Source organism: Xenopus laevis, chromosome 8S, assembly GCF_017654675.1.
Source record: "Xenopus laevis strain J_2021 chromosome 8S, Xenopus_laevis_v10.1, whole genome shotgun sequence".
Taxonomy (NCBI): Eukaryota; Metazoa; Chordata; class Amphibia; order Anura; family Pipidae; genus Xenopus; species Xenopus laevis.
Window position 1 is genome coordinate 30,629,346 of NC_054386.1, and position 16,950 is coordinate 30,646,295.

A 16,950-nucleotide genomic window follows, 5' to 3' on the forward strand; every position below is an offset into this window, starting at 1 on the left:
CCCCCCCAAATGCAATTTGAAAACTCACGAATACCCAGGTATAACCCAAAAGACCAGGCCTAAACCTACACAAACTAGAGTTACTGTACAACACCAGGCATATGTAGCAATTACATTCAGTTTCACTGTACGGGATGTCTTTGCTTCATTCGTATTAAAGCATAAGTTTATGGGAACATCAGACATTTCTACCGCAGTTTTCATGGGGTCCCAGGTCACGTTGTGCAAAGGCAAATTATAGCCACTTTAAATTAAGCTATGAATTACAGAAAGGCCGTCTCCCACAGACTCCATTTATCCAAATCACCCAAAAACTATTTCCTTTTTCTCTGTAATAATAAAACAGTACAGGTATGGGATCCATTATCCGGAAACCCATTATCCAGAAACCCCCGAATAACAGAGAGGCCATCTCCCATAGACTCCATTTTACCCAAATAATCCACATTTTAAAAAGGGAGTTCCTTTTTTTCTGTAATAATAAAACAGTAGCTTGTACTTGATCTCAGCTAAGATATAATTAATCCTTATTGGAAGCAAAACTAGTCTATTGAGTTTATTTAATGTTCACATGACCATTCTGGATAACAGGTCCCATACCTGTACCTTGCACTTCAACCAAACAAAGATATAATTAATCCTTATTGGAAGCAACACCAGCCTACTGGGTTTATTTCATGTTTACGTGATTTTCTAGTAGACCTAAGGTACGAAGACCCAAATTAGGGAAAGATCCCTTATCTGGAATACCCCAGGTCCCGACCATTCTGGATAACAGGTCCCATACCTATACTTTCCCTTTAGAACACCAACACAATGAATTGTGAAACACTAAATATTGTATGTAGGGGGAACCACTTGCTCTGCGGGTATAGTTTTTAAAAAAAAAAAATATGCATAGGGCCCGCAGGAATACAGAGGGTTGTACCGGGTATTCTACTCGGGAGGCCATATTCATGGTTACAAGGGACAGCTGCTAGTGCCAGTCTGATAAGAGACTCATCAGAAAACTCATATGAAACAGAATATCTATGTTTTACCTTTAGCACAAAGCAGCACTCAGGTGCGGGATTTGTGGTCGTCTCTCAGGCATGAAACTGGCCCATAAAACATGTATTATTGCCTAAATCTATAAGATGGTCACAATAATGTGCTTTAAGGGGCAGATTTATCAAGGGTCGAATTTCGAAGTGTAACATACTTCGAAATTAGACCATCGAATTAAAATACTTCGAATTCGAATATCGAAGTCAAAGTATTTTTCACCGAATTTGGCCATCAAACAATCGAAGTAAAATCGTTTGATCGTATGATTAAATCGTTCGAATGAAACGATTCGAACTATTTCAGCGATCGATCGAAGGATTTTACTTCGACCTCTTAAAATGATGTAGAAGGTCCCCATAGGCTAACATAGCACTTCAGCAGGTTTAATTTGGCGAAGTATTGAAGTCGAAGTTTTTTTAATGAGACAGTACTTCAATTATCGAATGGTCAAATATTCAAACGATTTTTACTTCGAAACGAAGTCGAAGTAAATTCGAAGTCGTAGTATCCTATTCGATGGTCGAAGTATCCAAAAAATTACTTTGAATTTCGAATTCTTTTACTTCGAAAATTCCCTCAACTTCACTTCGACCCTTGATAAATCTGCCCCTAATAGTTTTTTATATGACCCATGTAGGATAAGTCGAGCTGCAGGGTGTTGGCCTGGTTAGAAAAAACACTCAGCAGTGATTATGAAATGAATAAAGGGGGAATAAAATATAATATAAAATATGTGGAGCAGAGCACATTTCATTTCATTTGGGGGCTTATTGTGTTAGCAAATAGATCCGCTACACAAGCCAAGGGCAACAGCACATTCATAACAATGCCAAGTGCAGATTGGTCACTAAGAGGTTAAATAAATAAAAAATAATTATGATTGCCACTCAGAATATACCTTCCCCAATCAACTCTTACGGAACTACAACTCAAAACTGAAGAGGGTTGCAGCAAGGCTGACAGGCCCCAACTTTGAGTCTCTGCAGAGCATGAGGACAGCAACAACAGAATAAGAGGTTGCCAGATCAATTACAAGCAGGCCTTACTAGCACCCAGTATGCCCTGCCGTGGTTATAAACGGTGCACTGAATTGATCTGGCAGCCCATTTCTGGCCCCCGCATTTAAAGGTGTTGTTCACCTTTAAATTAATAGTATGATGAAGAGAGATATTCTGAGACAATTTGCATTTGGTTTTCATTTTTTATGATTTATGTGAGGGCAGGTTTGGCGTCCTGTGTGAGGGCGGGTTTGGGGCCCTGTGTGAGTGGCAAGGCCACAAAGGCCCAGGCCTAGGGCAGCAGTATATTAGGATGGCATGGCGCCCAGCCATTTACTGGGGAGCACAGCTCCCCAGTGCTCCAGGGGGCTAGCATGTGCGCTCGCACCGGAGGGGGGTATGTGGGCGCTAGGACTGTGCGCCAAGGACTGTGACCGCCCACCCACTAAATCCAGTGCTTGGGAACCCCTGGGCCCTGTGCTGTTGTCTGGCAATGATCCTGGCCAACTTCAACAAGTCCAGGGGCACCACAGCCCTGGGCAACACTTCTCCAGGAACTCTTGGAAGCCCTGCACCCCCATGATGCTGCTGGGTGGAACGGGGCTGAGGCGGTGGAGCGAAGCACTGAGACAGCTTGGGGGGGCCAGGAGGAAACCACTCCTCAAAGTGTCCCGGGCTGTCAGATACAGATAATGTACGGAAGAGGTGAGGTCCTGCTATGGACTCGGGAACCCTTCCTCACAGTAGTCTGACAAAACAAAAAAGACCTAGGATAAGCCTGTTTAAGTTGCAACAAACTAAAGAGATGGGTGGGGTAAATTTCCCAAACATACGTGAATACAATGAGGCATCACTCTTACATTTCGCAGGTGATTGGATCTACAATAGAAATGTATATACGTCAACAGAACTTGATCAAGTACTGACAGGAGGCCTGTCTCTTAATTTCTTACTCCACTCTCAGCAAAAAGACATTCCTCCAGATATGCATGAACATCCCCTATTCTTAGACACATAAAAAACTTGGAATACAGTAAAGCACAGATTTAAACTCACATCAGGCAAATCCATCTATCTCACATGGATGGGTAACCCAACATTTCCAATGGGGAAAAATAATAGAACATTACTGAACTGGCAAAATTAAAACTTGAGATTGATCAAAGATGTTGCTACTGACAAATTCACAATAATTACCAAAGGAAATTCCCATTTCTATCTGAGGACGAACTACTCTATACAAATTTTGCTACAAAAGCTCTACAACATCTTTCTCAGATCGATAAAAATAACACAATAAATACAATAAATCCGGGCCAGGTGCACATCCTGCGCCCTGGCCCGGGGACTCTAGTTATGTTACTGCTAGTTTCTATCCATTAAAGACTAGTTAGAGATTACATAGTAGATCATAGTTCTAAATGACTGATGCAGGAGGCATCTTCTATTGCTTCTCTGCTTACTTCGGCCTGACTGTGAAAGAAGCAATAAAACTGAGCAGAGAAGTGTCCGATGTTGCCTCTAGCATTAGTAACAGAAGATTTTGTCTGAACAGCCAATGGGAGGGTAGGGGTTAGGCGCTCCTGTTCTGTTGCAAATCTGTTATGAAGCTCAAAGTATTTTGAGCGGTTTGAACTTTATTTTACAATCACTTCTTTTTACAGTGGTATCTTATGGTATCTGTTATCAGTAATGTTTTACTGAAGGTTTTGCTTTCTACGTTTGCAGGGATGTTGCTGAATTGGCGCTGGCTGGCTGTGCTCTGCTGCGTCCCACCTCTTCTGATGCTGATATTCATGTGCTTCATGTCGGAAACCCCCAGGTATCTCATCCAGCAGGGCAAAACCTCAGAAGCAATGGCTGCCTTAAGGTTCCTGCAGGGCCCCAATGCAGACCACAGGCTTTGCAATTGGCTGATCATGTCTGAAATCTTCCCTCTCCGGGCACGGGGTGTGGCCAGCGGTGTGTGGTCACTAACTGGGGCTGTGCATTTCTAGTGACAAAAGAGTTTCATGACCTTATAGTGAGTTTGATTGATTCATATCTAGAGAGAGTCCAAAACCAGGGCTTTTGGTTATATATCTTACAGGGATGGTGCAATTCTGAATTGTATGTACCTTTATGCATACTTCTCCTTTAAACAGCATTCTTAAAGGGGAAGGAAACCTCATCGGCACTAACCCCCCTCCCCCCTCCCGTGTATTGCCCCCCCTCTCTCCTCCCCCCTGGCCTACCCCTCCCGCTGGGCAAATGCCCCTAACTTGTTACTTACCCTTCTGCGCAGGTCCAGTCCAGGGAGTTCACAGGCGACATCTTCTTCCACGCAATCTTCTTCCTCCTTTGACCGGCGTTTTGGCGCATGCGCAGTAGGAGCATTTCGCCGGTACGGATCTACTGCGCATGCGCCAAAAGTCACGCGCATGCGCAGTAGATCGTACTGGCGAAATGATCATACTGCGCATGCGCCGGTCAAAGGAGGAAGAAGATCGCGTGGAAGAAGATGTCGCCTGTGAACTCCCTGGACTGGACCTGCGCAGAAGGGTAACAAGTTAGGGGCATTTGCCCAGCGGGAGGGGTAGGCCGGGGGGGGAGGAGGGAGGGGGGGCAATACACGGGAAGGGGGGTGGGGGGTTAGCGCCGAGGAGGTTTCCTTCCCCTTTAAAGACCATACAGTTACATAATGATGCACCCTCTGCTTGTAACAGTCTGTTTAAAGGGGTGATTCACATTATAGTTAACTTGTATTATGTTATAGAATGGCCAAAGCAACTTTTCAATCGGTCTTCGTTGTTTATTCATTATAGTTTTTTAATTATTTGCCTTCTTCCTCTGATTCTTTCCAGCTTTGAAAAAGGGGTCACTGACCCCATCTGAAAACAAATGCTCTGTAAGGCTACAAATGTATTGTTATTGCTACTTTTTAGGTCCTCTCCTATTCATATTCCAGTCTCTTATTCAAATTAGTGCATGGTTGCTAGGGTAATTTGGACCCTAGCAACCAGATGCCTGAAATTACAAACTGGGGAGTGGCTGCATAATAAAGTTAAATAACTCAAAAACCACAAATAAAAAATGAAAACAAATTGCAAATTGTCTCCGAATATCACTCTCTACATCATACTAAAAGTTAATTTAAAGGTGAACAAACCCTTTAACAAATCTGAACATGCCTTTTCTTTTGCTGTGTCTCTTTATTACAGGTTTCTCTCACCTCTTATGGGACCTTTGGTCTCTTTGCTGGTTTCTGCGACATTAGCGCTCTTTTCACGTCATTCTGCGTCCCCTAGACCAAAGGGAAAACACTGGAGCAGATTGAAGCTCATTTCCGAGGCTCAGGCAGTGCCCAACGTTATGGATCATTCTCATGACTCTGTCCAATAGCGGAATGGGAATTCTGGAGGTTCCTCAGACTCCAGAGTGCATAAAGGACTTCCCTGTTCTGGGGGCTTGTAGGTAGACAGTCGCATTAATCTTTCATATGTACAACTGAGAGTGACTACACTATTGCACATACTCTGAGTTGGTTACAATGGACATGTTGTTTATGGAGCCATACTTTGGGTGTCAGGCCCACCCGAGGCCAAGGGCTCACTCACCAATGTATTTTCTCTTTCTCTCTCTTCCCATGTTACCAATGCTCACACTCATTTTGTCTCTCACCTCCTGTATTGACTCCTTTCCCGTTTAAGCTCTGTGCCAGCTGAGGAACTGGGCTTCCTTTACTTGCCCTTTTATCTTGTAACATAAGGCAACTGTCATTTATCTATGCAAATAGGGGATTATCAGATACATTCCTAAATCTGGTTTCCCATCCTGAGGAAGTGACTACCCTTTTTAATAATTTGAAAATTTGCTGTTTTAAAAAGTTGAGTTGTTTTGTTTACAGTATCTCCGCTCAGTGTTCTTATCTCTCCTGCTCTCCTCATTAAAACAGCTAAAGGCAGGTAGGGTTGAAGTTAATGTAAATTTAAGTTTCCAAAAAGAAACAAATCATTATCTTTGTCCTGACATCTGTTTTTTTTTAATACTTAAAACTGACTTGTTTTATTCGGTTCTGGTAGGGATTGTTCTGTCATTATTTGTATTGTCTGGAGGTCCAAGAAATAGCTGTTGTCAGAGGAATCTTCTTCCTATTGTCTTTCACCAATAGGTGAGGGATCACCTGACACTCCTGTATATTAACCCCTTGTGTATAATAATTCTGTGCTACTTTTCCTGCATCAAATGTGAATATAGATAATGTACATCATCACCAAGAAATGCACAAGGTTCTCTCATCTGTTACACATCAGATTGTGTGTAATTCCTGTAGTTGAATAAATCCATTATTTTACACCTGTATCCTCCATATCGTCTCAATTCCTGTTTGTATCTAGTCAAACATTCCTTCTCGACATATATTTTTGTACAATGGCGCTGCCATAGTGCTTCCCTTAGGCAGTACAGTATGACAGTATAGCTTATTGTTCTTTAATAACATTATTTTTTTTAAAAAAATTGCATAATGTGTGATACTAGGGTATGCCACATTTGTATAGAAAACATGAAGTTCTAGGGCAATTGAATGCACACATCAAGCCTGGCCGTCCTTTTGTCTCTTGTGTTAATGGGGTGAATATGGACATTGTGGAAGCTCAAATGGCAGCCAGCACCAAAACTCCTCTATCTCCCCCTATTCAGAAACATTGATACACTGGGGTAACAGTCACCCCGCTATAGTCCCAGGGGTACCCAGGGCACAAATAAGCACTCACCCCATATCTCCCCTTAACTGGCCTTCAGACTGGGCCCACTTAGCTCATAACAAGGTTACAGATATATAGAAACATTGGGGTAACAGTCACCCTGCTATAGTTCCAGGGATACCCAGGGAACAAATAAGCATTCACCCCAAATCTCCCCCAAACTGGCCTTCAGGCTGGGCCCCCTTAGCTCAAAAGGTTACAGATACATAGAAACCCAGGGCACAAATAAGCACTCTCCCCAATAAACTTTATTTGACTGATTTGCCCATAGAGGACACCCATATTATCCAAGAAGACCAAGCTTAAACTTCATAAATATTTATTACATCTGAGAACAAAAGTACCTTTTTTTATTTACCATCACAGCAGTGATCCCACAGCACTTTAAAATATTATTATTAAGTATTAATACTTTAGTATCTTTACAGGCCACATCTGAAACACAAAACATGTACATTATCACTTGGCATTAGAAACAATGGCAATACAATATAAGTTAAGACACTTGGTGGTAGATTTTTTTTTCCATTTGTTTTTATATCACAGAGGTTGAGCAACAGTCTAACAGTGATCATTGGTTACAAAACTACTGCTAAAATTCAAAGGGTCATGGGGGGGGGCAAAATAAGGGGTGGTAGGGAGGGGAGGGAATTGGTACAAACTTTTAACATCTCGACTATTTTTTTTTTTGTCCGTTTAACAATTTAAATACCTAATAATAAATAAATAAAATCTGAAAAAAATATTCTCCCCTCCCCCACACCCTTCAAATGTTCTATTTAAAGGCTTATAGTAGTGTTTAAGTGTTCACATTGAAACAGGTCAACGAGAGGTTGTCAATCAATCCATTGAAGTGCAATAGCGGGAAGGAAAGGGGGGTGGGCGGGGTTCAGGGAAAGCAGGCATGCATTGTACAGGCTGTCGACGTCACAATACAAAGGTGATGTCACAACACTAGCAGAGGTGCACGTAGGGGGGTTGTAACTGGTGCGCCCCTTTAATAGTTTTGGCATTTGTAGACAGTCGATGTAGGCCGAGGGGTGGGTGTTTGGGGGAATCATCATTGCATATTAAAATGACTCAATTATGTAAAAGCTTAAATTTTCTCCAATTAAAAAAACAGAACCTATAGCAACAGCGCCCCCTACAGGTCACAAATAATAAGGCCGCCCTGACTCCAGTGTGCAAAGCAGCAGTGCACAGAGACTTGTGACAGTTCAGGACCTTGGAAAGTGATCCTTTATCTTGACATCCAGTGAAGGGCTATAAACTGGAACCACCAATGACATATACAGATGCAGGTGGTCTACTGAGTGTAGCATTGCTATAATCCTATTAGAATGGTGCTAAACAGGGCATGCTGGAAACTGATACAACATCCCGAGTGCACTATTATCCCATCCCCATTAGTATACAGTAGCCTCTGTACGACTCTTTCTAAATTTGGTCTTAGTCTTAGTCTTTCATTTCACTTTCTTTTACAGAGGGCAAACCAAAGAATTGCGTCTTGTCCTTTAGATATGTGTAAGGGTGAATTCCCCTGCTTATCAATCATTGCCCCCTGGCTGGAATTAGTACAAACATTGGCTTCTTATTCATATATAAGATACGCCAATTCTGTGTTTTCAGCAGCAAATTGCAGATACTTTTGTTCATATTGTGTGAGGTCTTTAATTTGTTCGAAAGTACAACTCTTGTATTGAAAGGAATTCTGTACACCCAGAAGAACGTAAAGGTATTAGTCACATCATAGTCCTCAGGCTATGGTCTTGTGTCTATAATATGGTCACAGAACAGTGGCCTCTGATATCCTTATCATTTATAGTAGGGGGTACATTATCCCTTATAATACAGGTGATACTCCACGTTCCCTGACCTGTATTAACCAAGACAGATGATGGGCATCTGTCCCTACTATACCTATCACACAGCCTCACAGTCCCTTCCCAGAGACTATTATCCTACTGTTACTATAGGCACCATCTCTCCCTACTATACCTGCTAGAAAGTGAATTTATGAGCTTACATGGATAAAAGTGCAAGCTACACACAAATTAACATTGATTTTGACCTCAGTTGAAAGAGTGAAGCAACATTGAAAAAAATTGAATGCATATGTTCTGTACACTTTGGCACAATAAAGTGACCTTTGCTGAAATGTAGTGACCTTTGCTGAGATGTAATCGTTTGCAATAACTCATTGCTGACTTACACCATCAAATGTCCCTTTCTCCTATTTGCATTGCGTTTTAGGAAGAGTGAGAAGGTCAGAAGTACTATATATATATATATATGTGTGTATAGCAGCTGGGAAATAAGATCAGTCAGTTTCTTAACCAAGTATTTTTGTTTCGAGAACTTCCCTGTAATTTCCTATGAAATTTATGGCAACTGTCAGCTAAAGATTTAAAAATTTTCAGGCTGGAGTGGTTTGTCCTGACAACATTTTTTTTAAAATTTGAAAGTGAGGGTGAATAAACTGAGCAAGGATTTTCCTGTATTGTAGAATAAATGGGGGTGCACTTATCCTTGCTCTAGAAATCAGTATGGTTAAAGAAATAAAGAAAAAAGTGTTACCCCTATAGCAACTTCAACTGTGGGTGCTGAAGTCTGAATAACAGGGAGCAGAAGGGGAGGGAAACATGGTTAACAAGAATGCAGCATTGTGATTGGTTAGTCTTAGAATAGACTGTGTGAGCACTGCAGCACACATAGAACATTCATGTCCTCAACTCCTGGTCCCATGAATCCATGTTGTGACATTCCTATAAAGCCTACCAGTTAGGCGAGACTGGTGGCCCCTCTTGATGTGGACAGTGACTCTAAGACAATGGGTGGGAGCCATGGTGGATGATACCTTAAACGTGGAAATTTTAACCTTCCAAGAGTAGATGGTTGTGAGGAAGAGGAGGGAGAAGAGGACCAGGGTAACGGAGATTGTCTTCACTTTAAATCCACAATATCCTCATCAAAGGAAGCAGCCAAGAGGAAGGGGCTGTTGTTGAAAGGAGGACTCTCTTCCACGCTGATATTCGTGTCAGGGTCGGAACTGGTTGAACAGTGTTGCTGGCCTTCCGAATTGCTTTCAAATGACCCTAAATTGATCCTGAGGATGAGAGGGGAGAAGATAAACTCCATTACTAGATTGACTTAGATCCGGCCGACCTAACTAACAAGGCAATGGATTAACAACTGACCTTTCGGTGCTCGGCGAATCTGGGGTTTCCTGCTTACTGTCCTCGTCCGTTGGCTTCCTGCCGAGTTTCTTCTGCTTGTGCGAAGATTCAGATTTGGGTGCTGACTCTTCAGAGAGACCTAAAAAAGGATTGTTGTATCAGGTGGACAATGTACATCTGGCAGCTAGCTACATGGAACTGGGTGCTGATTGGAAAATCATCATGCTAAGGAAAACTACCCCACAAATGCTCAGGTTTATATATACAAGTAATCCTTATTTATAATCAATCTTGTTACCTAATAATTCCTTCCTTGTCCTACTGGCTATTTCCTTGATTTCCATGCGGGACAGCGATAACGAATGTGTGACCGGGATTCCGCTAAGACCAATGGAGGTTGGCGTAGTGATGACTTTGGGGACCAGCGGGGATTTTAGAGGTCGTTCGATGCTTCGTCCAACCAGATTACTCAGAGGAATCTTGTAGATGTTTCGGCATTGCACTTCAGCCACAGTAACAGAGACATAATCAGGAAATCAGATGTGTGAAGCTTACCGTTGTTACAGTCAAGAGAAAAAACATGAATTATAGTGATAACTCTAATTTACAGTAAGGGGGTACATTATCTCTTGTGATACTCAGAGTTCCCTGTATAACTCAGCCTGCAGCCTTGTGCCTTTATATGGTCACAGAACGCCTCAGTGACTTCTAATATCTTTTTCATTTACAGCTGGGTTACATGATGTTTTATAATACAATTCTAGATGAGTTTATTGCTTCTTAAAGCATCTGCTGCCTCAATATACCTTCTCCTGGAGACGATGGGAACACTGGCAGTTCGTAGCCTGTAGGTGTCATTGGAGAGCTATGTGAACTTGTATCCTTCGAACTGCTGTTGGACGATGAACCCACTGCTGCCGTTGCTTTGAAATAAATATCTGACTGGAGAGATAACAATGGGTTGACACATGTTTCTAGAAAAGGAGCAGACACCTAATAGGAGCTAGTGAATGCAGAATCCTCCAGCTAGAGGGTCAAATGGAGGTGTAGGCTGTCATTCATGATGCCTATCCATAGGTGGCCATACATGGGCTGCTCCTCTGTTCGACCCAAAGGCTGGACAAAAATAGATACCTAAAGGACACCTCTTGAATTCCTCATCTGCCAATGAAACTTCATTGAAACTTCATTGACCAGCATGGTGGAATTAACAAAAGAGATTTCCATATCAGCTAAATAAACTGATAAACTGATCAGTATCTATAGTACATATATATTGGTTGGGATTGTTAGGCTACCATAGTACAGAACCTCTGTCAGCATTTACATGGACAGCTATATTCTACAGAATATTTTAAAGGCTTCACTGCTCACCCTGGAGCCCACCAGCTGCAGTTCAGGGACGACGGCCGTGTGAACCAAATTACCATTGACAACCAACCGGATTTCGATGGAATCAGTGGTGAAAGCCAGGATATATGGGAACGCACACACTGGGGGGGAAAAGAAAAAATCCACTGTAATGCTGGGACTAAACATAAGAGATCCAGATCCATCATTCTGAATTCTTAAAGGAAATCATCCCCCCTAAAATATACAGATCTCTGCTTATGTGGAAACAAGAATCACTTTCAGCTTTGTGGCTTCCTTTGGGGAGGGTGAGGGCCACATTTAATTGAAAAGCCCTTTATTATATGAAAGCTGAGCTTAGAATTACAAGGAGCTTAGAGGACTTACCAACTGCATTTGGAACTTGGTTCCAGCTGAAATGGAAGTCTGAGGCGGATGGCTGTATGAGTGGGGAACCTCCATTGAAGGGACATACTTTCTTATAATAGCACATATCTGTAAAAGAAAAGAAAGGTATGTTATGGCTCATTGGGCCTCAAATTCAACATGAACAGAATCTATCCAGCAGGGAACAAGCTAGAAAGGCTCAATAATATCTGTTGAGAATAAATCTTAGTCTTCTTCAGAGTGTTGGGTTTTTTGTTTCATGATGTAGGTAGATCCAAATGGGAAAGGGCAAATAATAAATCTATGATGGGTTGGATCTGATGAAGGTGGTGTTTTATGAGCATATCCCATCCACCCACCTGACAAGAAGATAAACCCATGGGTTTCAAGGGGATCTGTGCACCACTACTATGTCGTTTACATTCTAATGCTGTCATTCTAATGGCCAGCCCATCTTTCCTAGACCAATTACTCAACCTTCTCACTTTCTATCTCAACCCCCTTTGCTAAACATCTTGCTGGGCTGTTACTTATATTCTAACATCTGCCCCACCCCCATTCCATAATGTTGGAGAAGTACATAAATCATTGCAGCATGGTGGGCAAGGCTGAGTTCAGGTTGGGTGAGGATGGTGGGTCAGGTTCGGCACAATTTATGCATTTTTGGACTTGTGCATCACTGGTTCACAGGATAGACTCATCAAGAGCAAATGAGTGCATTAAGCAATAAGAGGAGACCTCTTATAGCCAATTAGAGCATTTAAACCATTCACCACAAAGATGGTAGTTGGTGCTGCAAATAAATACACAAAGAATATGACATTTCCTTGACTTCTCTCTCAATCCGAGCCTTGGATTTTGCTGGATTTTGTTTTCATGACAAATATAAGGTCTAAACATCACTTACAGTTGTAGCAAAGAAGTAATCCTGCTTCTCCATCTTCATATACATCAATAGCTGCAACAAAATGAACCTGCAATGATAATGTGTTAGGCTAGTAGACAAACGGAACTTTATAAAAACACGTTGTATTATTATCAAAGAATTAGGAATGCAGTAAAGCCACTTAGAGGCAAAATGGTTAGGATGTGTCTGGCTTCTGGGATAATAAATAGAACTGTAGAGATGGAGTTGCAATGTTCTCCATGAAGTTTGTTAACCTGGAATTTGATTTAAGCACTTATTGCAATTGTTTTTGCCCCAAGTGGAAGAGGCTTGATTCAACATGTAGGCAATAAGCCTGTAACAATGCATTAGGTCATAATAACCAAGAATGAATTGTTCTTGATATTAGAACATTCCAGAGGCTACACCTGCTTGTAGCTGAGAAGAAGAATTCAAAGCTTCAAACATTAACTTATCCAAAAAATGTATATAGATTGCATTAATCCAGTCTGTTCTCACCCACGCAGAAAGCAATAGAAGAAAACCAATTACCCTCACAAAATCAAGCAACTGTTGTGTTACATAAAGAATTATTTATAGACCAACCTCAAGAAAGCGGTTACTTAGCGATTGCAGAAACACTGTAAAAAGTCAAAATTATTTACCCCCCAAAGAAAATAACTGCAGCCCTTGGCTCACTTCTGATTGAATGGCTTTGGGCACCCTCCATTTCTTCAGCCAGCTCTGCAGATTGGGTAGAGCAGCTGCCCAACCAATAACCCAAATGCTGTGGAGAACAGACTCTTGTATCAGCAGAAAGGGAAACAAATGGAGATTTAATCTTTTTTGGGTCTAATTTCAACTCTTTGGTTCTAATATAGGACTCACTATATCTGTTTCTCTCTCTGAATCATAAGCTTTTTGGCTGACAGATAATTCCAAATAATTTTCAATAAGCATGGAAAACAGCCAAGCATCCTCCTATTTATGGTTCTTCCTCAACCAAAAATAGTTATTTGCAGAGGGAATGTAAACTCAATTGTTTCTCCTAGATTAAGTTTTTTTTCAGCACTGGTGGCAATTTTCTAGCCGAGATGGAGTCTTGGGTAGGAACCAAGATAGCGCTGGACATCCTAGGGTCCACCAGAGAACCTAACATCTCACAATCACTCTCACAGATGTGAACAGCTATAGGTATCATATAGACGTACAGTGAAAATAAAAAAATGACTGAAATTGGCCTTGACTGGCGTCAACCAGGAGGTTGTCTGGTACTTTGGTAGGCCACTCCGATTCTGCACTTAAGGCACAGTCTGAAAACATCTTGCCTGGAGTTTGCAAAGTATCATGAAATTCAATCCTTAAAAAGATACCGTTGCCAACAATCCAATTATCCAAGCCATTCTGCCTAGTTATTTCACTTACCCTACTTGCATCAACATGATGCAGTCGGCAAGACTCTCCAGTGCTCTCATTAACCAAATCAAATTGGTGCCGGTAAGCAACGCAGATCATGTTGTCATTTTCCCCTGTTGGACCATCCACGAGGGTCATTACCACTGGAGGATCCGACAGACAAATTTCCTGCAAATTAACACATGAATATATTGAAGGGAGTCAGATTATAACTGGCACACCTGTCAAAAAAGACTGTTTTAAGGAAAACCAGATCTCCGGACATCTCCAGAAATTGGTTGCCCTCTGAAGTGATCTTAAGAAATATTTAAACCATACTTGTTTTTAACATATCTCCTTCAAAAATCACTTACAGAATCTTGTCAAGATAAAAATGGTTGGTCATCTAAAGAAACCTTGAGGAAAATCCTAATCAAACAACTCACCACAAATTACAAGAACTTTACAAAAACATTGGGTCTACTGTCATTTTCTCTAGTAAGTAAAACAGTGTCTTCTATTAAGTCATTTCTTGAAGGAACCTGAAGACATTTACTGGTAGATCTTTCTACAGACTTAATTGCCAAAGGCCGGTCAAATCAGACAAGGTGCACATGCAAAAAGAAAAGACTAGACGAGTAGACTTTATTACCATGAGAAATGTCATGGAAAATCTATGGACTTTTTTTGTCCTAGGGGAATTTATTATTTGTCACATTAATTTTCTTCAGTGTTAAAGTGCAATAAGCTGGAATTTTTGACAACTCTTTAGAATTGTTCTATAAATGGAGTGTTCCAATCAAATATTCTGAAAGCAACAAGGAGATGAGATAAATTGGAGGAAAGTGTAATTATGGACTTGGTCACTTTTTAGCAGGAACCTGCTGCTAGTACGCCATGTACTTCTGGATCATTTGGTAGCAATTAAATAAACCAAAATAACCAATTTCCATCACTTTAGAACATTAGATGGGGCAATGTAGTCAGCAAGAGCAGCTGTACAAAAATATCACACCCAACTGATGTTGATTAGATGCAGTGGCTGTGTCCATTGACACATGCCACTGTGGAAACCTTGGAGCTACTACCACCTTTCAGATCCAAGGGTTAGATCCTTACCCTTATGTACTGGAATTCTTCCACAGGTGATTCTGTAGAAGGGGACATCACTGTGAACCCCGTGAAACTGTTGATCTGCTTGTTTTTCCTGGTGATGAGCAGTAACTTGTTCCTAATGGCCGCTACTATTCTCAGCTCATTACTGTGGTGGGTGTTTATAGCGTACAAATGGCACCCTGCGTGGAGAGTAAAACAGATATTTGACAAGTAGAAAGTTATCTGATATACAACTTTGGGTCCTACAGCCCTGCTGATCCTGACTGTGTATTTAGAATCCTAGCTCTGAAGACATGCCTTGGCCTTGGTTTCAGTTCCTTTGATTCCTTGAAAAAATACCTACCTTTTGTTTTTTCAAGTTTGTTTTCCCTGCATTCATATTTACTCTTCATAACCTGCTTGTCTTCCAAGCCCTTTTTGATGGAACTGAGTCTGAAGACGTAGAGGCGAGCTTCTTTCCCTGGGGATACAGAGCAGTGTTTTGATGTTGGTAGATATCAGCAGAAATTGAGACATGGCATAGACCTATTCTAAAGAAAATACAGGCCTGTTGCACTTCTTATGCATGCTGTGCCAGTAGATACATTTTAATGGGCACCTGCTGTGGTGCTACAACACATAGGTCCCATGCTCCAGTTCCTCTACGGAAGATACAAACAGTGAATAGTGTTTCTGAGGATGCTTCTTGTACTGACACCATAGCAACGAGTGGATATAAATATATACCAGGAATAGGTCCTCCAAATAGGTCCAGATAAAGGAAGTAGGAGGCAACTTTTAGAAACATGGTACCAGTACCTCCCAAATTAAGCACAGGAGGTATCCTGGAAGTATTGTGCCCCCCCACCAGCATCACTTGACTTCACTGCTACACCAACAGGTACAGTAATATGTCTGGGACCATTACTATTCTCCCTCTATACTTCCTCCCTCGGCAAATTAATCAACTCGTATGGTTTCCACTACCACCTCTATGCTGACGATACTCAGATCTATCTCTCATCTCCTGATCTCAACCCAGAACTCCTAACTCGCGTCACTTCCTGCCTATCCGCTATCTCTACCTGGATGTCACAACGCTACCTTAAATAACCTCTCTAAAACTGAAATGGTTCTCTTTCCTCCAGCTAACACCAGTAACATCCCGGAAGTATCCATCATAGTTAACAATTCCACTATCACCCCCTCTCCCCAGGCCCGGTGCCTTGGGGTTATCCTAGATTCTGCCCTGTCATTCACTCCTCATATCCAGTCACTTATTAAATCATGTCACTTCCACCTAAGGAACATATATAAAATACGATCATTTATCACCCAAAATGCTGCCAAAATTCATATTCACTCTCTCATCATATCGCGTCTAGACTGCTGTAACTCTCTTTTAATTGGCCTTCCCCTCCAGAGACTGTCACCTCTCCAGTCCATAATGAACACTGCTGTGAGGCTCATATACCTCAGCAACCGCTCCTCCTCTGCCTCGCCATTCTGTCAATCCCTGCACTGGCTTCCGTTACCTTTCAGAATCAAATTTAAATTAATGACACTGACTTTCAAAGCACTTCATAACTCTGTCCCACCCTACATCTCTGAACTCATCTCTATATACTCACCCAACCGCTTACTACGCTCCTCTACTGACCTGCTTCTCAACTCTTCTCTCATTACCTCCTCACATGCTCACATTCAAGACTTTGCAAGGGCTGCACCCCTCCTCTGGAACTCTCTCCCACGGTCTGTCCGGTTTTCTCCCAACCTTTCTGCTTTCAAGAAATCACTTCTTTCGAGAAGCCTACCCTCACTCTGCAACACGCAACACCACATACAATACCACATTTCTCACCCACTTAATT

The 16,950-nt window shown here is 41.7% G+C and overlaps 1 protein-coding gene and 1 pseudogene across 7 annotated transcripts in view; one reads left to right on the plus strand and one right to left on the minus strand.

The window, feature by feature from the left end:
* Positions 1-3,654: 3,654 nt before the first annotated feature.
* On the plus strand, positions 3,655-5,413 carry LOC108700507 (annotated as a pseudogene).
* A 1,679-nt stretch (positions 5,414-7,092) lies between these two features.
* Positions 7,093-16,950, minus strand: part of garnl3.S (GTPase activating Rap/RanGAP domain-like 3 S homeolog) — a 107,136-nt gene continuing 97,278 nt past the window's right edge. For all 7 annotated transcript variants that reach the window (XM_018232598.2, XM_018232597.2, XM_041575356.1 and 4 more), the window contains 10 exons: positions 15,444-15,560; positions 15,104-15,279; positions 14,015-14,173; positions 12,611-12,677; positions 11,704-11,811; positions 11,341-11,459; positions 10,773-10,908; positions 10,265-10,468; positions 9,988-10,105; positions 7,093-9,896 (listed from right to left, as the gene is read on the minus strand). In XM_018232598.2, coding sequence (XP_018088087.1) covers positions 9,734-9,896; positions 9,988-10,105; positions 10,265-10,468; positions 10,773-10,908; positions 11,341-11,459; positions 11,704-11,811; positions 12,611-12,677; positions 14,015-14,173; positions 15,104-15,279; positions 15,444-15,560 — 1,367 coding nt within the window. In that variant the 3' untranslated portion in view covers positions 7,093-9,733. The remainder of the gene's footprint in view (positions 9,897-9,987; positions 10,106-10,264; positions 10,469-10,772; positions 10,909-11,340; positions 11,460-11,703; positions 11,812-12,610; positions 12,678-14,014; positions 14,174-15,103; positions 15,280-15,443; positions 15,561-16,950) is intronic.